The sequence below is a fragment of the Tenrec ecaudatus genome, chromosome X, assembly GCF_050624435.1.
Source record: "Tenrec ecaudatus isolate mTenEca1 chromosome X, mTenEca1.hap1, whole genome shotgun sequence".
In the NCBI taxonomy this organism is placed as follows: Eukaryota; Metazoa; Chordata; class Mammalia; order Afrosoricida; family Tenrecidae; genus Tenrec; species Tenrec ecaudatus.
Window position 1 is genome coordinate 54638296 of NC_134548.1, and position 24827 is coordinate 54663122.

The 24827-nt window shown below is 46.3% G+C and overlaps 1 protein-coding gene and 1 pseudogene across 1 annotated transcript; one reads left to right on the plus strand and one right to left on the minus strand.

The window, feature by feature from the left end:
• Positions 1–127: 127 nt before the first annotated feature.
• TBC1D25 (TBC1 domain family member 25) lies at positions 128–23566 on the plus strand. The gene is made up of 6 exons (XM_075539040.1): positions 128–366; positions 2117–2226; positions 6270–6424; positions 21190–21317; positions 21473–21661; positions 21977–23566. The coding sequence occupies exons 1-6, from the start codon at positions 247–249 to the stop codon at positions 23336–23338; spliced, it is 2064 nt and encodes a 687-aa protein (XP_075395155.1). The 5' UTR covers positions 128–246; the 3' UTR covers positions 23339–23566.
• On the minus strand, positions 14051–14383 carry LOC142434559 (large ribosomal subunit protein eL33 pseudogene; annotated as a pseudogene).
• Positions 23567–24827: the final 1261 nt, after the last annotated feature.

Here is a 24827-nt window from a genome sequence, read left to right on the forward strand (position 1 = left end):
TTCACCGACGTGAGGCCGAGTCCCGGCTTTGGGGGCGGGGCCATTTACAAGAGCGCTAGTCGACACGCATGCTCATACCATCACCCAGGGCCGGGTGGGAGGGGCGGTGGGGGTTGGGTCGTGCGGCACAGTCTGCGCCTGCGTATGGGCGCAAGGTGGGGTCTTGGGCACCCGCACTTTAGGGTGCACACTGTGTATGGGCGCGGGGGCAACAGTCAGCTGTCATCCTGAGCTAGCGGCAGCGGGATGGCAGCGGCCTCGGGGTCTTCGGACTTGGCCGGCTCCGGAGCGCCTTCGCCTGGCGGGGGAGGACAGGCGGCGCCGGCTGAGGAGGAGGAGCGGGAGGTAGTGCGGGTCCGAGTCAAGGTGAGACCGGTGGTCGGTCTGCCCGTCCTCCCCACCCCCACCCTAGTCTCCAAGGGCGGGGGCGGGGCCTGCGATGTGGGGCGTTACCTGCGGGGCGAGGTTTGAAGGCAGAGGGCAGTGCTGATGGAGGTGGGAACGGAACCTGGAGATGCAGGGGCAGGGTGTTAGGCCGGGGGGCCGGGCCACAGGGACCTATACTGGGGCAAAAGTCTGAAGATGGAAAGGTGAGGCTTTATGGAATGGATGGGTGAAGAGAAAAGGTAGAGGGAAGGGGCTGTGGAGTTGGAGGAGGGGCCATAGTAGGTGAGGGGCGGAGCCCTGTGGGAGGGAGAGGGCTCTGAAGTCAGTCAACAAATAATGATATTGAGAATCTCCACCCTCGATGAGCTGAGGGATTGTGAGAGAGACGGACAGCTGAAATGAGTAAGATGGTTCGGATATGAGGACATAATAAAAAAGGCGATGAACTTTAAGCAAGGTGGTCCCGGGAAAGACCCAGAGGAGGTATTGACAAAGCAAGGACTGGAATTAAAAAGGAGTCATGCACGCGGGGGCCGGGAGAGGGGTGTCTAGGCAGAGGGAACCACAAAGGCAGAGTGGGAGGTGGGAATGAACTTGTCCGTTTCCTTAGGTTTCCTTATTACTAGAGCTGAAAGTGAGGCAGAGTGGTGGGCATATTGGGAAAGGCCTTTGGTATATATATATATATATATATATATATATATATATATATATATATATATATATATATATATATATATATATATATATATATCCCTTCCTGTCCAGTTGATTCCAACTCATAGCTACCGTATAGGACAGAACAGGACTTCCCCATAGGGTTTCCAAGGTCGTAAATCTTCACAGAAGCCACTGCCATTGCTTCCCATGAAGCAGCTGGCGGGTTGGGACCCCTTCTGGTTAACAGTCTAGTGTTTAACCACTGCGCCACCAGGGTTCCTCTTTGGTGTACCGTCCAAGTAAAAGGAATTGGCAGTAGTGTGGGCAAGCAGTGGTAGTGGCTTGAATCCGGGTAGTGTCAGTGGTGGTAATGAGAAGGTAGGTAGGTTCAGGAGAGAAATACAGACCATTTCAGTATAATAAAGCAAGCGCTATGGTAGAGCTTTGGGGGTTCGGAAAAGCAGCGATACCTGAGCTGCAAGTAAGCCAAGACAAGAAAGTGGGAAGGACTTTCCAGACTAGGGGGTTGCATAAGGAAAAACTTGGGGTCAAGATGTGTTCAACGTTACTTCCAGAAATTTGGTACTCCAGAGTGTAAAGTTGAAAAAAAGATGGCCATCAATGCTCTGGCTGGGGATCCTGAAACTTCTCCTAGAGGTTATGGGTTGCCAAGAGGTTTAAACATGTGAATGCTGTAGATAAATATGCGAACATTAGCATGGAGGATTGATTTAATGGGGCCAGGCAGGACACGGTGATACTAGGATGTGCTTGTAGAAAAAGGGTGCCTGGACCATTGCAGTAGCCTCGTCCCCACTGGGCTGCTAGCAGTCAGAAGGATCCAGTTAAATCCTAAGTCAAATCAAGTCCCTCTTCTGCTCAAAACCCTCCTGAGCTCCTCTCTCACTCAGCAAAAACCAAAGGCCCCAACCTGATCTAGAATACCCTCCTCCATCTCTGGTCCCTGCCACTTCTCTGACCTTGTCTTCTACCACTTTGTACGTCACTCATTTCACTTCAGCATGGTGACGTGGCCCCTGATGGCCTGCACGGTGTCTTCTCTCCCCAGAAGTGTGAGAGCTTATTGCCGCCTGAGTTCCGGTCCTTCGCTGTTGACCCCCAGATCACATCTCTGGATGTATTACAGCATATCCTCATCCGAGCTTTTGACTTAAACGGGTGAGTGAGGGGATGCTGGGGATTGGCCAGTGGGGCTGCTCACCTCTATATTTTGTTTGGTAGAGGTTTTATTATTTATTCATTTTACTTCATTTATTAGATAAAGAACCAATTCTTCCACTTGAAAAAATGCAAGACAAATTGATAATGGCCAAGGTTTTGGAACAGCATATTGTACTAAAAATAGTACATATGCTATGAACAAAAACTTAAACACCATATAAATGTAAGACATAGCCCTATAAGCACATCATTCAAAAACTGCTTCCTTTAATAAGCCGGGGCTGTTGGCTTTGGATGTATGTGTGTGTTTGGGGTGGGAGGGATTAAAGTATGATAATAAAAATTTTCCGTTTTAACCATTTTAAGTGTACAATTCACTGACATTAATCATTTTCTCTATGTTAGGCAACCATTTACTATTCTCTATTTCCAAAAGTCTTTCCTGACGCCAAACAGAGACTCAGTACCCCTTCAGCAATACCGCCCCATCCTGTCCTTCCTCCAGCCCTTGGTAGTCACTGATAAACTCTGGTCTCCATGCATTTTCCTATTCTAGATCTTTGGTGTGAGTGGGATCATACAATATTTGCCCTTTGGGGCCTGACTTTACTCAACAATGTTTTCAAGGGTCATCCATGCCGGAGCATGCATCAGGATTCCATTTCTCTCTGTGGCTGAGTAGGATTCCATTGAACGGCGAGACCACATTTGTTTATCTGTTCATCTGTTGATGGACATTTGGCTTGCTTCTACCTCTTGGCTATTTTGAATAATGCTTCAGTGAACATTGGCATATTCTTGGTAGGACCTTTGTCATGGTGAATAGCCACATATGCATATCATGGGGCACTTGGGGAAGTCGAGTCATAGGATAAAGGTGTCGTGGTTATGCAGCAGTTAGGCGCTCAGCTGCTAACCGAAAGGTTGGTGGTTTGAAGTCACCCAGTAGCTCCGTGGGAGAAAGGTCTGGTGGTCTGCTTCTGTGAAGACAGATTACAATCAAGAACACCCTATGGAGCAGTTCGCGTGGGGCTACTCTTGAGTTGGAATAGACTTGATGGTATTCAGCAATAGGTTAAATTCTTAGTGCCCTTGCTGATTAAGGGTGTGTACTTTTAAAAATGTCAACAGATGTTTCCAAAATACTCTCCCAAGTTTTACCAGTATTGTTATCACTATAGCCTTATGTTTTAATATCTTCCTCTTTTACTTAAAAATTCTTGTAAAACATAATTTTTTTCTGTTTTACAAAAAGGAACAAAACTTTTGGCATGTTAAGAATGTCTTTCTCTCATGGAGAGGAGACGAGCCAGTCAGGGTGCAGTATAGCAACGATGAAACATACAACTTTCCTCTAGTTCTTTAATGCTTCCTCTCCCCCACTATCATGATCCCAATTCTACTTTACAAGTCTGACTAGACCAGAGGATGTACACTGGTACAGATAGGAATGGGAAACACAGGGAATCCAGAATGGATGACTCCTTCAGGACCAGTGGTGAGAGTGGCGATACCGGGAGAGTGGAGGGAAGGTGTGGTAGAAAGGGGGAACTGATTACAAGGATCTACATATAACCACCTCCCTGGGGGACGGACAACGGAAAAGTGGGTGAAAGGAGACGTCGGACAGTGTAAGACATGACAAAATAATAATAACTTATAAATTATCAAGGGTTCATGAGGGACGGGGAGCAGAAAGGGAGGGGGTGAAATGAGGATCTGATATCAAGGGCTCAAGTAGAAAGCAAATGTTTTAAGAATGATGATGGCAACAAATGTACAAATGCGCTTGACACAATGGATGGATGGATTTTGATGAGAGTTATACGGGCCCCCAATAAAATAATTTTTAAAACCAACCCCTAGGGATCACAATGGTCCTTGTCCATTGTGCAATTATGTTGCCATGGATTGGGCACCAACTTAACAACAGCTAACAACAAATGTATGATAACAAATGTAAGTATGATTGAATTGAACTGTGCAATAGATTTCTTATTGTGGCTCACTGGAAAAAAATGTCTTTCTCAAGGAGCCTGCAGTCCTTTATTCCTTAACGATCTCCTTCCTGCATATCCTAGAGCCAACTAAGAGCCATCTAAAAAGCCCTCAGGACCAATATTGAGAGTAGTGATACCAGGAGAGGAAGGGGAAGGTCAGGGGAGACAGAGGAAATCAATCACGATGATCTGCATATAACCCCCTGGGGGAGGGGGGAATGGACAATAGAAGAGGGAGTGAAGGGAGACAGCAGTTGATGTAAGACATGAAAAAAAAGATAAATTATCAAGGGTTCATGAGAGAGTGAGGGGGGAGGGGGGAAATGAGCTGATTGATACCAAGGGTTCAAGTAGAAAAAATGTTTTGAGAATGATGATGGAAATGGATGTACACATGTGCTTGACACAATGGATGGATGTATGGATTGTGATAAAAGCTGTAAGAGCCCCCAATAAAATGATTTTTTTTAAAAGAATGTCTTTCTCTTTGAAAGAAATTCTCTTGAGTAGTCTTATGTACCTACTGTTCGTTTTTATTTAATAGAATTAGCTTATTCCATTAAAATCCTGAAGGGAATTTGTTTTGAGTTGTATTTTTTTCCCCAAACCATTTTATTAGGATCTAATCCAGACATCATACCATTTCATAGTTTAATCACAGCAGGCAGTGTTGTACAATTGCTACCAAAACCAGTTTCAGAACATTTTCTTCCTTCTTGAACTCCTTGGTATCAACTCCCCATTAACCTACCCCCATCATACCCCCCCCCCAAGAACCCTTATTCGAGTTGTCTCTCTAGATTCACCCATCCTGGCTTCATATACCAAAAACATAGAAAAACGCATAATGAAGATTCAAGAAGACTACCAACAATGATAAAATACGACAGAGATGAACCCCAATATGAAATAAAACCAGAAAATATTAAAAACCAGATCAAGCCCAAAGCATATCAGAAGGGAGATCAAGTGACAAGGTTTTTAACAGTTCAAGTGAGATGTCTTCTTTTAATCAACTGTAGTGGTCTCTCCAGTCCTCTCTGCCTGATTGCCAGGTTATTCCCCTCCCGCAATGATGGGTCGAAGGAAACCCCCGGAGGCTGATTATAACCCTGTGGAGATCGTGCAAATGCATTTTGGGCTTCCAATGTCATCCATACCTTCTGTACACCAGAATCTCACAATTGAAGCTCTGATACTGTTCCTTCGGAACTGGATGAAGAGAAACTAGTGTTGACTTGCTCGGTAAAGTTGGTGTGGCCCGTTTACAGCTTCAGCAACAGCACCTTCACATGCTCGCCAACACTGCTCATTATAAGACATTGCCAACCGACAGATGAAAAGTGCCTCTGGGAAGCAGGTGTGATGGTTGATTTTGTTGTGGTCCTGGGAGAGGCACAAGCACGTGGCCACATTCAGACAGTACAAAAATGATGGGTATTTAGGATGTTTCCCTACTTAGAATGATTATCACACATCTTTGCATGTTACACATATATATCTGAAGAAAAAATTCTTAGTTTCCTTTTTTCATAGAAACCTTTTTTGAACAAATGTTACATTTTTTGCGTGGTGAAAATATACATAAAACATCTCTATACTTTTCTACATGTACAATTCAGGGGCATTGATTACACCTCCATTAACTTAAGCTTAGTACCCTCTAAGCAAACACTTGCCCTTTTGCTCTTCCTCCCCATAAATCTTTTTGTTGCGAAAAAGAGTAAACATACAGATGGCTTTATTTTGGGGGCAGAGCGATAAGGCCCATTTCTCCTGTTTATATCTCCCAACTAGCCTGTTACCCTCCCCAGAGGGGACTACCATTTTACCAGTTTCCAATGCGCCTTCCAGAAATAAACAAGCATGTTTCTGGATTAGTATAATAAAACAGGTATAAATGACTGGACACAACCTCCTTAGACCATCGGAGGAATTCCTTGCGTATATTTCTTTATACTCTGCCTCCTCATTTTGGAAGCCATTCCTGAGACTTCCAGGGTACTGGAAGCACTGACACTTCTACATGTCTTTGTCTAGGAAAAAGAATTTTGGCATCAGCTACCTGGGCCGGGATCGTCTCGGGCAGGAAGCATACCTCTCACTCCTATCTGACTGGGACCTGAGCACGGCTTTTGCCACCGCCTCCAAACCTTACCTACAGTTGCGTGTGGACATCCGGCCCACCGAGGACAGTAAGTACGCAGTGCGCCCAGGGACTGCTCTGGGAACCTTGCCCCATAGGATGGGGGTTGTGACTCTATCCTCAATATTCTACCTGTGAACTGGGCAGCTTGGGTACTGGGCCTCAGTTTCTTCACCTATAACATAGAGATCTGATACCTTAGGGCTGTTTTGAAGATTAAACAGGGAACTTTAGGTAAAATGCTTGGAGTGGTACATGGCCACATAGTGGATGCTCAAAACATGATTACGACTATATTATTCTATTGTATTCTGTAGCATGCAATCTGGTAACAGTATAATTATGTACTGTAATAATATAGCTGTGGTATTGGATCTTTTGAGTTCTAATCAGGTCTAAGTATAGCAGTATTTGCTATGGCTGTTGTGCTTATTAATTTTCTCATTCTCTGCTCATTTTCAGTTTTTCAGCTCTTGGCTCACTCATTTGTTTTCGTGTCTCTGCCACTTCTCTTTCCATATTCGTGTCTCCTCACTTTTGCCGATGCCTGGTTCCTGAGAGTACACAGCTAAATTAAGACAGAGTCCCATGAATTTGATTATGGATCACACATTAGATAATAGTTTTGTACTGGGGTTACCTTTCCTGGGTATATCATGGTTTTTGAAGGAAAATGTTTTTATTCTTGGGGGAGAAACAAAACAGATACATATTTACGAGGAAAGCATCATGATGCCTGTAAACAAGGTGACAAAAATAAATTAAAGGTATACACAAAGTGTGAGGTAAAGCAAATGAGGCGGGAAAGAAATTAGCCGCTGGAGGAACTAGATGAAGTGGAATATAAGGTATTCAATATTTTCTTCTTTTACCGTTACTGTGGGTTTGTAAATCTGAAAAACCAAACTCATTTCCATTGAGTTGATCCCAAATGTTTCCTGTACTAAGGAAGAATCAGCACAAAGCTGGTTCTTCTGAGATGGGTTAAAAAGGTCATAAATGCCCCACGAGTTAAACTGCTGTATCACTCCCTCACTAACACTACTTCTCTCCTCAGTGCTTTTCCTCAGTTTCATCGAACTCACAAACTCTACTTAGAGTCCAGTGGTTTATTAAGAAAGTAACAGGCTACTGCTCAGGATCAAGATTAACTGGGAAGTAATGGGAACAACTTAGACACAACAGGACGCAGTGTGTTAGTCACAACAGCTTCCAACCAAGCCCTCCTGTGCTGGGCCCCCGCCCCCCGCCCCAGGACTCTGCCATTGCTGGACCCCTTCTTACCACTTCTCTGCACTACAGCGTTGACAGCTGTGTGTGCCTCCTGGGTCTGGGAGGTTATGAGCACATGGGCCTCTGGTGCAAAGAACATACTCTACTCCCAGCTCCTCTCCTTGATGGTAGTCAGGCCTTCTTTAATCTCTGTGGGATTAGTTCTTTTTTTTTACATTTTATTAGGGGCTCATACAACTCTTATCACAATCCATACATATGCATACATCAGTTGTATAAAGCACATCTGTACATTCTTTGCCCTAATCATTTTCGAACCATTTGCTCTCCACTTAAGCCCTTGGTATCAGGTCCTCTTTTTTTCCCCCTCCCTCCCCGCTCCCCCCTCCCTCATGCGCCCTTGATAATTTATAGATTGTTATTTTGTCATATCTTGCCCTATCCGGAGTCTCCCTTCCCCCCCTTCTCTGCCGTTCAACTCCCAGGGAGGAGGTCACATGTGGATCCTTGTAATCAGTTCCCCCTTTCCAACCCACTCACCCTCTACCCTCCCAGCATCGCCCCTCACACCCTTGGTCCTGAAGGTATCGTCCACCCTGCATTCCCTGTGCCTCCAGCCCTCATATGCACCAGTGTACAACCTCTGCCCTATCCAGTCCTGCAAGGTAGAATTCGGATCATGGTAGTTGGGGGGAGGAAGCATCCAGGATCTGGGGGAAAGCTGTGTTCTTCATCGGTACTACCTCGCACCCTGACTGACCCATCTCCTCTCCTAAAGGGATTAGTTCTTTTAGGACAAATCAAGCTGTCTTGTAAGAGGTATGCCAGAGTGCTCCTTGGAGGTAAGGATGGCAAGGCTTTGTCTCCCATACTTTAGACAAGTTGTCAGGAGAGAACAGCCCCTGAAGAAAGACATCCTGTTTGGTAAAGTGGAGGGCAGCAACAAAGAGGAAGGCCCTCGACGAGCTGGACGGACACCGGGGCTGCATCGCTGGACTCTAGGCGTAGGAACACCTGTGAGGATGACGCAGGGCCGTGCAGTGTTTCGTCTTGCTGTGCAGTTACTACGGGACGTAGCTGACTTGATGGCGCTCACCACCACCACCACCAGGTGTAGCACAATGACAAAACCGACCACCCTCCTCAGTAGGGTGCAGTACTCGCCCAATCCCTGCAGAGGTTTTCCGCACCTTATTTGCACAGTAGCCTAAATGATCCCTGTGCAAGATTGTGGCCTAAAACATCCTTTTGGCAGAATGACATCCCTAGGGCCAGAGAGGCCACATGCAAGCAGTCCTTGGCTATAAACACCTGACTCACAGATGGCTCCTCCTTGCCCTTTAAGGCGGGGCTTCACACTGGTTTGACCGTGGCTGATGAACAGAAACAGGAGCAGACTGGTATTCTTAGACAGACTTTGTGTGATTCCTCATGGTAAGTGGAATGGGAAAAACTATGAGTCAAAGCCCTGAAATGAGGGTCTCCGAGGAGACCTCGGGTGTGTCAGATGGAAAGCCATACGTGTGCAGTGCACCACTATCTTTGAGCAGCCCTGCTGTAATGCGATGCCTTGTCATCTCACAGGCATTTTCCATGTGGGCTTTGTTGTTTCTCAGTTAGATGGCCCCTTGTTTATCTTCAAGCCTACGGGACCCCAGATTCTTTTTTTTTTATCGTTACATAAATTAACCCATTTATTACAGGCCAGAGAGGTTTCAGATAGTGGAGCTTCTACTGGTCTTTCAATTCCTTCAGTCTTCTGATGGCAGACTTTACTGTGACAGCAGAGGTGGTATTGTAGGTCCAGGCCCCACTGGCGACTGTCTTCATGCAGGAACCGCTGTGCCAGATGCCCACGGCGCATCTCTTCATCTTGGTTTTGCCGCAGAAGGAGCAAGTGTACTTTGGCATGTTGGTTGATTTCAATTTTCTTCACCATTTTCCTGAGGGAGGCGCCGTAACGGGTCCCATATTTGCCCATGATCCCGACCTTCTTGGTGCGTTTGGCCATCTTGCCGCAACCTAGTCCCGAGCCAGAGAGCCCCAGATTCTATATATTTTGACAACTGGGCACCATCAGCTTTCTTTACCTCACTTGCCCATGCATCCGCTTTGTCTTCAGCATTCGCGTCAGGGTAGGCTGGTGTGCTTCTTCCATGTGGGCTTTGTTGTTTCTTAGCTAGATGGCTGCCTGATTATCTTCAAGCCTTTAAGACCCCTGATGCTATATCATTTGATAGCCGGGCACCATCAGCTTTGTTTACAACTTTTGCTTATGCACCCACTTTGTCCTCAGCGATCTAGTCAGGACAGGCCGGTGTGCTTCTTCCATGTGGGTTTTGTTGTCTCTCAGCTAGATGGCTGCTTGCTTATCTTCAGGTCTTTAAGGCTTCGGGTGCTATATCTTTTGGTAGCCAGGCACCATCAGCTTTCTTTACCACATTTGCCTGTGCATAAACTTGTTAAAAAAAACGTGGGTTTAAAATTTTTCCCCTAAATTTCAGTTACTGATAAGGTAGTTCTTTTCTAACATTCAGAGATCTTACTTAAGTTCCTGCCTATGTGTGGGGCTGCTTCTGAATTCTCTTTTGTTGTTGTTTTTATTTTATTTGAATTCTTGATTCTCTTAAATTGATCTCTTCGTTAAGTCTTAAGCCAGCTCCATGTCGATTTCAAGCCTATAATTTCCATGTTTTTCTCTTTAAAACTCTCCTGTGCATTTGTTTTCTTTCATTTACTGATCTTTTTTCCCCTTCATTTAATAGAATCCGTTTATTCTATTAAACTTCTGATGGTAGTTTTTAGAGTTACAGTTTTAAAGAAATAACGTTTGATTACTCCATAAATAGTTCTTTATATTAAAAATGAAAATATTTCAAGTAATACTGAAGTCTCTTAGAACCACTATGGCTTTTCTTGATCTGCTCATATTTGGTTCTAAAGCAAAATGACAGTGATGAAGTAGCAACGACAATCATTCTATGGTGGGGAGGGGGTCACCACATCATGAGGAACTGTATGAAAGGGACGTGGCATTAGGAAGGGTGAGAACCACTGCTCTCAGGAACCACTTTGATCACAGTGTCTGTTTCTGTACAAGTTCTTTATTTATTTACACACACACATTTATCTACATAGAGAGAAATGTGTGTATATGTATATTTGTATTTTCCTACAAGGGAGCTCCAAAAAGTTGATGAGAAAATTCCGTTATCGCTTGATTCCATTTTCCCATGAAATCTTTGAAGATGTCTGAGTTATCTGGTGCTACTGGAACAGAAGTACCACAAGTGAGTGGCTTTAACGAGCATTCTTTCACAGTTTAAGAGCTCCGAGTCCTAGTGAGTTTACTACAGCTCCATGGCAAGATTTTATCTTGCTGTCTGCTCTAGAGGACAGCCCTGTCTCTTTCAGCTTATGCTGCTCCGTGTCTCTCTTTCCTCATACCTCCACATCGCTTACTTGCTTCATCTTTTCTATCTCAAAAAAGATTCACTAAGGAAAAAAAAAAGCTAAGACAACACAGTCCCAAATAGGATTAAAACCAAAGCTTAAAGGTTAGGACTTACCACACATACTTTGGGGGGATGCAGTCCATTCATGACCGTATATGAATGGTATGTGTTTACTATAAAATTGTGTGTTGCAGTGTGCGACGAAGTGTTCAGGAGCTAGGAACTGTTGTTGTGAGGATACGTAAAGAACGATTGCTACTAGAGTCCCCGTTCATACATGCATGGGCTTTTTTTCTGCGATCAGTGGCTGAACTGCAGACCAATCCTCGCAGTCATACTCTTGTTTTAACTCTTTTTAGGGTGCCTTCCAAAAAAATACTACTTTTGTGCCATGAGGGACAACACAAGATGATTTCGAGATCGAGGGTAATATCAAAGTCTTAACAAAGTTCAAGTGAACATCTGCCCAAATCATTGAAGGTTTTCAACAAAGCACACAGCATTGTTTAGCTGGATCATGCATCCCAAGGAAGGTCAGGGAGATAAGTCAGCTGAGGCAATTATGGCAACTGCTTTCTTTGAGATGTCAAAATGTGAATCTCAATAGATTTTTTTTGAAGGACGCTGAACGATTGTGGGGTTTATTAGGAAGAGGTTGTAAGAAAATTGAAAACTTGTTTCAATTTTTGATGAGAAGAAGACCAGGAAAGTTGTACCAAAGAATTTTTGCCATCATGGGAATGCACTTGCTCATTCTTTGATAGCAGCAAGGACTGTCCTTGGAGAATTTCATTGGGCGACCTTACTCTGTCCACCCTACAGCCAGGGCTGGATTGCCCCTTCAGGCTTCTTTTTGTTCTAAAACTAAAGTAACATTGAAAAGGAACATAATTTGAGTTCTTTGAGGTTGTCAAAGCTGCCATTCTGAAATAGTATAAATTGAAGATAATTCTTCAAGGAAGAGTTGCCGCCTTCGGAAGTGTATAGCTTCACATTTTGATATTTTTATTTAATAAGGGTTTCTGTAATTTTTTAAAATTGAAAACAATTTATCAAGTTGCAACAAAGATAAGCTCCACATATACTACGGCAAAATTTCCAAAGTCTACAAATACACCCCAAAATTCATAGAGAAATAGGTCAACAGTGGGAAAATATGCATAGCTTTTTCAGTCGTGGAGCAGTTTAAGGGACTTGAATGATGAAATCAAACAAAGACAAAATTGTTCTCTGTGACTCCAGGTCAGCCAGGATCTTCAGGAAGGAAGGTCTGATTCACCCCCACTGCATACACCAGCCTTTGCCCTCCTGCTTCCTGTTCATTAGCTCCCACAACTACACAAGTCACAAATTCATACACATTTTGTTATGAGAGCAAAAACCGGTTCATTGGCAAAGCAGATGGAACAAATATATGATTACCTTTTCTGGGAGAAAAAACCATCTGTAAACTACATGGGCACTTTTAGTAAATTTTAATTTGTCTCCAACTCAACAATTTCCCCTCACTGGAGAGTGATTATAAAATAGCACTTGAAGTTGATGAAGAGAATAGTCACAAGAGCAAAAGTTGAGTCCCCCCAAATTGTGTAAGCAGATCTGTAATAGGCAGGTACATCCTGGGACATACACGCATACATGGCAACAGAGGTAGACCAAAGCCACGATCACCAGCATATACAAAACTCAAAAACGTCCTCAAGAAAACACATCACTGGCAAAGCCGGGCACAATTTCCAATAGGCAAGTTAAACAGCATAAAGTTGATGGATGAAGATTTGGTGCTGTGGTGCCGGCTACTTCTTAGATGTAATGAAACACTTCTTGAGATTGATTTCCTGGTTTTGAAGAGTAGGACCATAGACTCGTGGGACATCTTGGTCAGTTGCCATAATGTAATTCAAAACTTGTACGTTTACTTGCTAGTTTGCTGAGTCAATTCCTTGGGTCATAAAAGCTTTGAGTAGCCAGGTAAGTACAACTTCTGGGAGTTATTCACCACTTCCAGGCTACAGCTTCTGAAGGTGCGAGTGAATGTGCTCTCTAAGCACAGGAGACTCTCTAGGAAGAGGGCTGCTAGGACAGGCAGAGCCACTGGGCAGTCTGGAGGCAGGTGAATGATGTTTGGACCACAGGCAGGCAGAGCAGTACACACCCTTGCTTGGAATTTCATGAAAGTCCAAAACGGTCGGCCTTGGTCTCCAGCTGTCTAGCTGGACTGGCTCTCTGTTCACCAAGCCTGCGACCAACCACTAAATGTAGTGACCACGATTTTGAAGAATTCCACCAACATGACAAGTAGGTGGGGAAAGGGAGAGTCAGTGGAGAGATAATTTTTCTGTTATCTGGGATTTCCCGCACGTGAGAATTCATTAAGAAGGTGGCCAGGCCTGCTCTTCTGAAACAGGGAATGTTGAAGCAGAGGCTGGAAGCACACGTGAGCATGCTGTGTTGGCGATAACGCATGGGTTCTGTGTCACCATCAACACCATCAGGCACACCCTGACGGTGTGGGACCCCACTGGGACCGTCGCTGTGAGGGCTCTTCCGCGTCGACGAGCAATGTCGTCACCGGAAGGGGTTTCTGTAATTTTATAGCAACCAATTTATCTTCTGTCATAGAGATTATTAATATTCTTGTGATTGTTTTCATGTGAAAGCAGCAGGCGGTATTGTGACCACTTGCATGGACTAGTCCCTCTTTCTGGAAAGAAGACAGTTTCTGTCGCCTTAACAGTGTGAAGATTCCCAAACCTAGACTTCTGATTGATGTATACATTTGTGATAGGAATTCTTAGTCTGTTATATACAGACTATCTCTCATTTAAAAAATTTGTTTATGAAAAAAAATTTGTTTTATGATGTCTTTTTTGTCCTCTCACACCAAAATTTAAAGGTTACATATAGTCTTATATGTCTCTCTTTTATTCTATTATTTCTGGTCTTTTCTTTAACAAACACACAATTTTATTTGTTTACTTTTAAGTTTAAATCCTTGAGGGGTATAGCTTCACGTGGATTCAGTGTCCAATAGCCTGAGCAGGGAGGTTGCTCCGGAATGTGGCCCAAACCCTGCCACTGTTTCCACAGGCAGGAGGTACCTTTCCCCAGGTGACTCTGGTTTTGTTAGGTTTGCCACCAGGAGTCACGGTGTGGTTCTTTGCTGTGGACACAGAAGCACATCTCTTGCTTAAATAAAATTCCGTTTCATCTCAGGCACAAACACCTTCAATTTTAAGAAAAGCCGTGTGCTCCCTCTGGTTCTGGAGACCCCGTTCATAGCCAGCAAACATGGTCTTGGACCACAGCCTGCCGGCCATGTTGGCCATGCAGAAGCCCTGTTCCCAGCAGCCCCCTAAATTTTCAGCAACCCACCTCCACAGGCTCCTATTTCTGGTGTTTTCAGTCACCTTGGAACATCTCCACTCATAAACTTATTTTCCTAGGATACTTATTTGATTTCTTTTTTACATATAAAAACTGTCAGTATTATGAAAGTAGAAAATATATCCACTTTTGTTAATAACTGAGTTCCCGTATGTACACGGCTTTATTCCTGAACTTTCTATTACATTGCCCTGATTGGATCTATTTGTCCATTGCTGTGCTAACACCACATTATTTCTTGGCAGTGGTTTTGTGGTGAATTTTGATGAAGCAAGCTCTGCCATTTTCCCACTATTCTTTTTCTTGACTCTCCTTAAACATGAATTCTTCCATGTAAATCTTAGAATTAGTTTTATTCAGCTCTGGGGGTGGGGTGGGGGACCTTTAGACTTCGGAGTGTTTGGGCATTGAATTTCTAAGTAGTAGCTTGGGATCTGACAATTTTATGATAAGGAAATAGAGTTGTGCCTGTTACGTAACACTGAACGCTGGGAAACCACCCTGGGATGAATCACTTCAGGTAAATATGTACTCATAGCCTGATGTCAATCCAGAGCAGGTTTTGCCACTGGATGAGCAGGTGCTTGTAGAGTCCTTTTGGCCTGTCTTCTTAACAGGTTCTTCTTTCAGTCAGTATAAGAATAACTCAGACATATCTTGGAATTGGGCCACTGCAGTAAATGGAATTGTTCGGCTTTCGCAGTGCATATGCAAGTTAGGCTTCTGCTCTGCTTTGGTTGTTTGGTGCTGTTGACTTGGTTCCAACTCACAGGGACCCTGTACACAACAGAAGGAAACGTGGCCGAGGCTGCACCATCCTCACAATTGCTATGGCTGAGCCCATTGTTGCCGCCACTGTGCCAATCCATCTTGTTGAGGGCCTTCCTCTTTCTCACTGCCCGTCTACTTTACCAAGCACGATGTCCTTCTGCAGAGACTGGTCTCGCCTGATAATAACATGTGCAAAGTACATGAGATGAAATCTTTGCTTATAATAAGCACTCTGGCCGTACTTCTTCCAAGACAGATCGGTTTGTTCTTTTGGCAGCCCACGGTACTTGCGATATTTTTTGCCAGCACCGTAATCCAAATGCATCGATTCTTTTTTCAGTCTTCTTTCTCCAGCGTCCAACTTTTACATATATATGAGGCGATTGAAAATACCATGCCTGGGGTCAAGAGCACCTTAGCCTTCAAAGTAACATTCTTGCTTTTCAACATTTTAAAGAGGTCTCCGTAGCAGCTTTACCTGATGGAATGTGTCCTTTGACACTGGACTGCTTGCTTTCATGATAACTGATTGTGGATACAAGAAAAATGAAATCCTTGGCAACTTCAATCTTTTCTCTGTTTATCGAATTGTCTATTGTCCAGTTGGGAGGATTTTTGTTTTCTAGCCACACTGAAGGCTGCAATCTTTGTTCTTCATCAGCAAGTGCTTCAAGTCTTCACTGTCAGCAAGCAGGGTGGTGTCACCTGCATATCTCAGGTTGTTAATCAGCCTTCCTTCAATCCCGATGCCATGGGCTTCGTATAAACTAGTTTCCCTGATGATCTGCTTGGCATACAGAGTGCATAAGTCTGCTGAGAAGACACAACCCTGACACACACCTGTCCATATTTTAAACCGCGTTCTGTTCGCACAACTGCCTCTTGATCCAGGTATAGGTTCCGCATGAGCACAGGGAGGCACTCCAGAATTCCCAGTCTTCTCCGGGCTAGATTCATGTAATCAAAGACCTCTGCATGGTCAATAAAACATAAGTACACAGTGTGCAGTAACAGTAGTTTACTAAATGTGCTGCAACGGCATTGTGAAAAACGTTTGAAGTCACAAGGTGAGCACAGCTGTTGGGAAAATAGCACCAATGGACTCTTTTTTCCCCCTGGTAAATGCCTCTGGTCTTGTGGGATGCTTTTTTCCTGATCTTCACAAATGCTCTTGTTTTACGTGTGTGTGTGTTAGGCACGCCTTTCCTGGTCACCTCATGTTAGGTGTGTGTCTCAAAAACCTTACCGCTAGATTTATAGTTGTTTGCATAATCGACAGTGAAACCTTTACACTCCTTTTTTGTCGGTTTTCTTCCAGTCTCCCTCACCCTCTCGTGGTCACTGTACTCCATAGGTGCCGTGAGCTCCTTCTTGCTCCAGCGTTAGGGATCTGGAGCCTGTCATCACCCGGATCTTCTTCTTTCCATGGGAACAGCCTATTCTGTAGCTCTGGAAGCAAAGTTTTTCTTCATTCGCAGAATTGCAGCCTTTCACCAGCATATGAATGGGTTGGGGGAAGTTCTCATATGCATTTTAAAAAACTAATCCTGGAATCTAGGACGATGAACCCCTCAGGACCAGCTGTGGGAGTGGCGACACCGGGAGGGAAGGGGGTGTAGAAAGGGAGAACCGATCTTGGAGATCTATGTGTAACCTCCTCCCTGGGGGATGGGCAATGGGAAGGTGGGTGAGGGGAGATGCCGGGCAGTCTAAGATAAGATAAAATAATTATTTATAAACTATTAAGGGTGCAGGGGGAAGGGGGAAGCGGGGAGGGAAAAAAGGAAAACGGGCTGATTCCAGGAACCCAAGTGGAAGGCGAATTTGGAGAATGACGAGGGCAACGAATGTATAAGGGTGCTTTGCTCAATTGATGTATGGATTGTGATAAGAGTTGCATGAGCCCCAATAAAAAGATTTATTAAATTAAAACAAAAACAAAAAAACTAATCCTATCTAAAGACTTGTATGTGGTTAACTCAGCTGCAAACCTAAAGGTTGGAAGTTCGAGCCCCTCCTCCCCCCCCCAGAGGCTCCTTGGAAGAACGCCCTGGTAGTCTGCTTCTAGAAAGGCAGCCCCTGGAAACGCCATGGATCACAGTGGAACTGGGGGAGGAAGACTTGGCCAGCCATTTCTTCACTGCAGGGACATTTTCCATGGTCACTTATTTAATTATAACACCGTTCACGCAAAGTGTGTGATCCGGGCAGCCTGTCACAATCCAGCCAATCCACAAGATGGACAGAAGATAGCGAGAGTGTTTATTGAGTACCGGTACCGAGATGTGAGCCTCGGTGGCGTAAGCGTTACGCATTGGGGTGTGATCCGCATGGTCGGCAGTTTGAAACCACCAGCTGCTCCTCAGGAGACAGACTGGGCTTTCTAGTCCCTTAACAGTTCCAGTCATGGAGAGCCCCCAGGGGGCCACTATGAGTCGGTATTGACTCGATGGCAGTGAATTTGTTTGCGTGCCCAGGATAGAGCCGTGGTGGTGTAGTGGTTACGACTTGGGCTTCTAACTGCAAGGTCAGCAGTTTGAAAGCAATAGCTGTTCTAAGGGGGCAAGAGTCGGGCTTTCTATCTACTTCAGTAAAGAGTCGAAAAGGGCAAGTGAGTCTCATAGGACAGCTTCTACTCTATCCAAAAGACCTCAAGGGTTGCTACGGGTCCCCTGGAGCAGCACAGTAGTAGGCGTTTTATAGTCAGGGCTCGGGGAAGGCACCTTCTGGAGCACACTGGCCTGGGAGGTGAGCCTTCTAGTTCTCAGATTGTCTTTTTTTTTTTGCTCAGTGGTGTGATTTTTCCCCGAGGCTACAGGTATTGTCAGCTGGGTCCTGTCCTGCAGATGGAGATAGGGTAATCTTGGGATCTGAAGGAAATAGCAACAGTATGTTAGTTCAGGATTCCCAGCCAGATTAGAACAGATGGGAAGCCAAGTACAGGAATGTCTCCGCTAAATGCCAAAGGACTATTGAGGATCACAGGTATTGTTAGTGGAGTCCTGCCTTTCAGGTGGACATAGGTTGATCTAGTCATTTTTCTCACAGCAATGATTTGTTCATCAAAAATTCTGACAGGATCGAACAATTGAATTGTGTGATATGTGAATGATATGCCAGTAAAACTATTTTTAAAAATTCCGACAGGATTGCAAGATTGAAATGGGAGAGACAAGTATGGGAAGTCCCCGCAAAAAGCAGAGGCACTGAGCGGCCTCAGCTTCTCCATCTTACTCTCTTTTTCCTATTGCAATTGCTAGTATTTTCAAATTGGATCACCCGGACTTAACCTCTAGCACCCTCTCCTTCTCCCCTGAAATGGTAGAGGGTTCGCCCTGTCCCTTGACATTGCTCTTTGATTGGGCCTTATACATCATTAGTTTGATTTCAGTGGCATGGCCTTCCTCATCTTGCGTGTCAGCTATGTGGGTGAGCTGATGGATGTCTTGGAACAGCTGCCCTGGACCTAAGCAGAGAAAAGCAGGACTGGTTAGGAGGCCTTGTTTCAGGTGAGATGTTGGTGACTCGCACGGTGACAAGGTAGACAGAAGAGAGAAAGATGGCATTAGGCTTTTTAGGGGTTATTTTTTTGTTTTTCGGGGTTTTTGCATGCGGAAGCCATGAGGTCTAATGATGGTTTGGACCTGGGGATCGAGGAGGAGAGGCCTCAAGGAGATCTCTGAGGTTTCTGACGTCAGCAGCTGAACAGATTGCGCTGCTGTGGACTCTGCCAGTTTGCAGAGGAAGAGGTCATTCTGAGAGTGGGTCTTAGGCTTCCCTTTTGGACACTGGGCATGTGGTACCCTGTGAGACATCCAGTGACACCCACATGTGGCCTTGGGTTGCTCCCCTCAGTTCCATGAGAGAGTGCAGCGAATTCCATGGAAGTGCCAGTTGGTGGTTACCAGTGAATGAAACCAGTGGAAGAAACCAGTGTTTCCCAAACTGGTAGGTACTGCCTGCCCCCTAGGGGGCGATGAAACTCTCCAGGAGGTCTGCATAAGAAGATACCTGCACTTGATCAAGTCCCAAAGATTTTCCTTGCTAGGGGGACGCTGATTTTGGTTTTGTTTTCTAAAATGGGAGCAGTAGGCTCAATATGTTTGGGAACTTAGGGACTTCAAACAAATAGAAGGGATTTGGGGTTCTGTTTTGTTGTTGTTTTTCATATAATGCTGGTTGAAAGCCGGCCCCTGGTTGTGCTAGTGGTTACTTAGTGATAGTGATGTTGACTCAGTTCAGTGGTATCTGGGCTGACATTTCGTAAGCCTTTTTTCTTTTCTTTCACATCTCTTAAACTTTCTTCCAGGGTCCCTGCTGCTTCAGCCACCTCATTGCATTTGAGACAGGAAGGGTGTGAGAGGGAGTAAGGAGGGAGAAGGAATATACTTACATTGATGTTTCAAGGGCCTGACTGGAGAGAGACAAGAATAGCATCCTAGGTATTGGGGGTGGTGGTGAAGGGATGTTGCATAATGTATACGTCACACTTGCTTCCCAAATAGGATTTTTAGAGTGAGTTAAGGAGGCTCAGATAGATCCCTGAATGTCCTGCTATAGAGCCTTGGGCCACTTACTAATTGTTGACAACCTTCAGGGCATCCTCTGTAAGGATATTGTCTCCCCTTTGTAGCGGAGGGGCCATCATGAATATAAGATTAAGGATTAAGACTCTCAAGCCAAATAGCCTGGCGTTCAAATGGAAGTTTTTTCACTCATAATTTGTGAGACTTTGGACAAGTACCTTTTTAAAAAATCATTTTATTGGGGGCTCGTACAATTCTTTTTTTTAATTGGGGAATGTTTTATTTTTAATTTTTAATCATTTTATTAGGGGCTCATACAACTCTTATCACAATCCATACAGACATCAACTGTGTAAAGCACACTTGTACATTCATTCTCAAAACATCCGCTCTCCGCTTAAGCCCCTGGCATCAGCTCCTCATTTTATCCCCTCCCTAATGAACCCTTGATAATTTACAAATCATTATTTTGTCACATCTTGAACCATCCGCTGTCTCCTCTCACCCTCTCCTCTGCTGTCTGTCCCCCAGGGAGGAGGTTATATATAGATCCTTGCAATCGGTTCCCCCTTTCCACCCCACCCTCCCTCCACCCTTCCGGTATCGCCACTCTCAGCACTGGTCCTGAGGGGTCATCTGTCCTGGATTCCCTGTGTTTCCAGTTCCTATCTGGGGTTCATACAATTCTTATCATAATCCATACATCCATCCATTGTGTCAAGCACATTTGTATATTTGTTGCCTTCACCATTCTCAAAATATTTGCTTTCTACTTGAGCCCTTGATATCAGCTCCTCATTTTTCCCCTTCCCTCCCCACTCCCCCCTCCCTTGATAATTTATAAATTATGAACCCTTGATAATTTATAAATTATTATTAGTTTGTCATATCTTACACCGTTCGACGTCTCCCTTCACCCCCTTTTCTGTTGTCCATCTCCCAGGGAGGAGGTTATATGGAGATCCTTGTCATCAGTTCCCTGACAAGTATCTTAAATGAGCCGTGCCTATTTGCTCATCTAAAAGGTGGCAGTAGTAAGAGCGGCTACCTCATAAGCTTGATGTGCATATTAAATGAGTTAATGCTCGTAAAGCATTGAGAACAGTTCCTGTCACTTAGTGCTATGCAAGTGTTAGCTCTTATTATTTTCTGTATGATAGTTAAGTGCTTAGCACAGTGCCTGACACATAGCAAATAGTCAATAAATGATACTTACTACTGTACTGGATGACATTTCCAAGGCTTTCCAGCTGTTTTGGGAAATGGTTACCCCAACAGAATTGCTAATGATTGTACTTTCTTTGTGCCTGGGGTGACTTGGGAAGAGGGTATGAAGGTTAGGCGTTGTCCTGTGGGTGGCCTGGTTGCAGTAGACGGAGAGGAGCTCGGGGCTTGAGGTCTGTGTTTCTCATTTCCCATATCCCTTTGCTTCGTATGCCCAGGTCCGCTACTGGAAGACTGGGACATAATCAGTCCCAAGGATGTCATTGGCTCTGACGTGCTGTTAGCTGAGAAACGGTCATCGCTGACGACAGCTGCCCTACCCTTCACACAGTCCATCCTCTCTCAGGTGGCTTCGGGGACCCTGGGGCCCATCTGTGGTTGGCGGGCAGGGCCTGCGTGGCAGACCTCAGAACCCCCAGTGCCCTTTATTCTAGCATTCTGGTGGGCATTTGCTCTAGCCTGCCCAGCTTACCAGTAGCCTTCTGCTCTCTTTCCTCACAGGTGGGCCGCACCTTATCTAAAGTCCAGCAGGTGCTAAGCTGGTCATACGGAGAAGATGTCAAGCCTTTCAAGCCACCCTTGAGTGATGCTGAGTTTCACATGTACCTGAACCATGAGGGTCAGCTCTCACGCCCTGAGGAATTGCGCCTGAGGATCTATCATGGTGGGGTTGAGCCCTCCCTGCGAAAGGTGAGCCTCCTCGGCGGCTCATTGGCTCCATCGTCCCCCCTCATTCACTCTCTCAGCCATCAAAACTCATCACACACACACACACACACACACACACACACACACACACACACCGAGTCTGCCGTACGGTTGGCGAGAAGGGGTACTCCAGGGTGGGAAGTTCTCCTCCAGAAAGGGGTGGGAGGCAGAGGTGGGCAGGTCGCCTTTTCAGAAGGAGGACAAAGGCTCAAAGTAGGTGGTGGTGACTACCCCATTGGGGTGTGGCAGCTCCTCTGATGAACCTCTGCCTCATTCCTCCCTTCTGCCTGGGGCCAGGTGGTGTGGAGGTACCTGCTGAACGTTTACCCAGACGGGCTGACGGGCCGAGAGCGGATGGACTACATGAAACGCAAGAGCCGGGAGTATGAGCAGCTGAAAAGTGAATGGGCCCAGCGGGCCAGCCCCGAGGATCTGGAGTTTATCCGCAGTACAGTCCTCAAAGATGTGCTTCGTACGGACCGGGCTCACCCCTACTATGCTGGGCCTGAGGACGGCCCCCACCTGCGGGCACTACATGACCTGCTTACCACCTACGCCGTCACCCATCCACAGGTGTCCTACTGCCAGGGTATGAGCGACCTAGCCTCACCCATTCTCGCCGTCATGGACCACGAGGGCCATGCCTTTGTCTGCTTCTGTGGCATTATGAAGCGCCTGGCTGCAAACTTTCACCCAGATGGCCGTGCCATGGCCACCAAGTTCGCTCACCTCAAGCTGCTGCTGCGCCACGCCGACCCTGAATTCTACCAGTACCTGCAAGAAGCGGGCGCGGATGACCTCTTCTTCTGTTACCGCTGGCTGCTGCTCGAGCTGAAGCGCGAGTTCGCCTTTGACGACGCCCTCCGCATGCTCGAGGTCACCTGGAGTTCACTGCCCCCGGATCCTCCGGAACAGGAAGTTGAGCTCGTTGGACCCCCCAACCAGGTGGCCGACTCTGGCTTCGGTAGCCACAGAGGGCGGCCTGTGCGACAGAGGCACATGCTGAGGCCTGCTGGTGGAGAGGGTGGTGTCTTTGAGGATGCTGTTAATCACTTGGGCACAGCCAGCCAGGGGCCTGGTACTGGGGGGCGTCTACTGAGACAAGCCAGCCTCAATGACCTCCAGCAACTCAGGGATAACACAGGCACAAGGAGGGACCCCCTGGTCCAGCTGCCATGCTCAACAGCCCTCATCAGCTCTAAGTCCCTCTCCGAGCCCTTGCTGAACTCCCCAGACCCCCTGCTCTCCTCCTCTTCCCGACCTGACTCCCCATCCTCCTCATCACCGCCATCTACCCAGGAGGCCTCTCCCGCTGGGGATGTGGCTGCCGGATCCCCCTTGATGCAAGAGGTGGCCTCTCCTCAGGACCCTGGGAAGGCCCTGCCACCCCCGCCACCCTTAGGCCTGCCCCCACCCCAGGAGTTTGGCCGGGGGAACCCGTTCATGCTCTTCCTCTGCCTCGCCATCCTGTTGGAGCATCGTGACCACATCATGCGCAATGGGCTGGATTACAATGAGCTGGCCATGCACTTCGACCGCCTTGTGCGGAAACACCACTTGGGCCGCGTCCTCCGCCGGGCCAAGGCTCTCTTCGCCGATTACCTGCAGTCTGAAGTGTGGGACTCCGAGGAGGGGGCTGAGGCCACCGCCCCATCTTGATCAGGCTCTCTCCAGCTAACACTTCAGCCCCACCAGGTCTCCGTTCTCAACCATCAGGGCCTACCCGTGAGATTCCACCTCCTTGCCTGCCAACTGTTGGGAGTGCGGGGCCCGCTCCGCAGGCCTGAGTGGGGGGCACTACTTCGGCACTGTCCCAGGGAGGCCACAGCCTCTATCTCTGGTTTGGTTTTGTCTTGTTTTTAACAACTGTACTTTGCACACATGAAAGTCACCATGGTCTGTGTATTTCTCCCTGGTTTGTGCTGTAGATGGAGTACCCACGGGGTACAGACTGGAGGGAGCAGAAATGCTTCTACATGGTGGGGTGGGGGGGTGGGCAGGCGCCTGCTTCCCCAGTGGTGGGAGAGGGGTTCTAGAAGGTGAGTTCAGGTGGTGGACTACTTAAGGGAGTCATACTGGAGTATGATTTTGGTAGGTCCGTCTGCCTGTGAGGGTCTGTATAATGGACACAAATGTAAGTTTTCAGAATGGGCCCCTTCACTTAAATATTCTGAATAGAGAGGGGAGCAAGAAAGTTCCTGGTTCAGAAGAGGGCAGGATTCATTGCAAAGCAGGAGAAGCATGAATTCAACTTAGAAATGGTCTGTTAGCTCCTCTGGCATTCCGTACGTCACCATTTCTAGAATCTAGACCATAGGTTTCCAAGCGTATTTGGCCTACCATCCCTTTTCAGGGGAGAAAAAAAACATTCTGTGCCTCCCCCACCCTGGGAATTTCAAACTTTGTGTATTTTAGCCCATAATCCAAGATAAAGTGTAAGTATCTTTTTTGCAGCCCCCACCCACTTGGACTATTCCAGAAGGAGCCCAGGTCGCGTAACGGGTTATGCATGGGGCAGCTCACCTCAAAGCCAGCAGTTCTAAACCACCAGCTACTCTGCACAGGAGGAAGATTTAAAGATTTACAGTTTCAGAAGCCCACAGTGGCAGTTCTACTCTGTCCTATAGGGTCGCTGTGGATTGTTCCAACAGCCCCAGGGGAGCAGGATTGCCCGCTTTGGGAAACACTGGCCTAGGCCTCTCCCTTTGAGTCTTATACACCAATGCTGGCAGCTCTGGGCAGGAGAATAAGGCTTCTATTTGGGGCCAATTTAAGGGACTATGGCCTTGCCATTCCTAGGGGTGTGACCTTATTCTAACCTCTAACTTGAGTTTCCAGGTCATGGGTACCTGTCTTAACCATCTTAGCAATAAAAAACCTCAAAACTCACTACCATCAAGTTGATGCAGACTCATAGCCACCCTATATTTTATCAACAGAACCCATTTATTTACCTTCTCCATCCCATTGATGTAATGATGAGAAGAGGTTTCCCACCGCCACCCCAACCACCCACCTACTCGCCGCTCACTGAGGAAGCAGGATTCTCCTCCAGGCCAGGTGGTATCCTCCAGAAAGGCTGTGTGAGGTCATCACCTGGCTGTGCCAGGCACTGGGCCATGCTGCCAAGAGAGAAAGGCTTATCAAA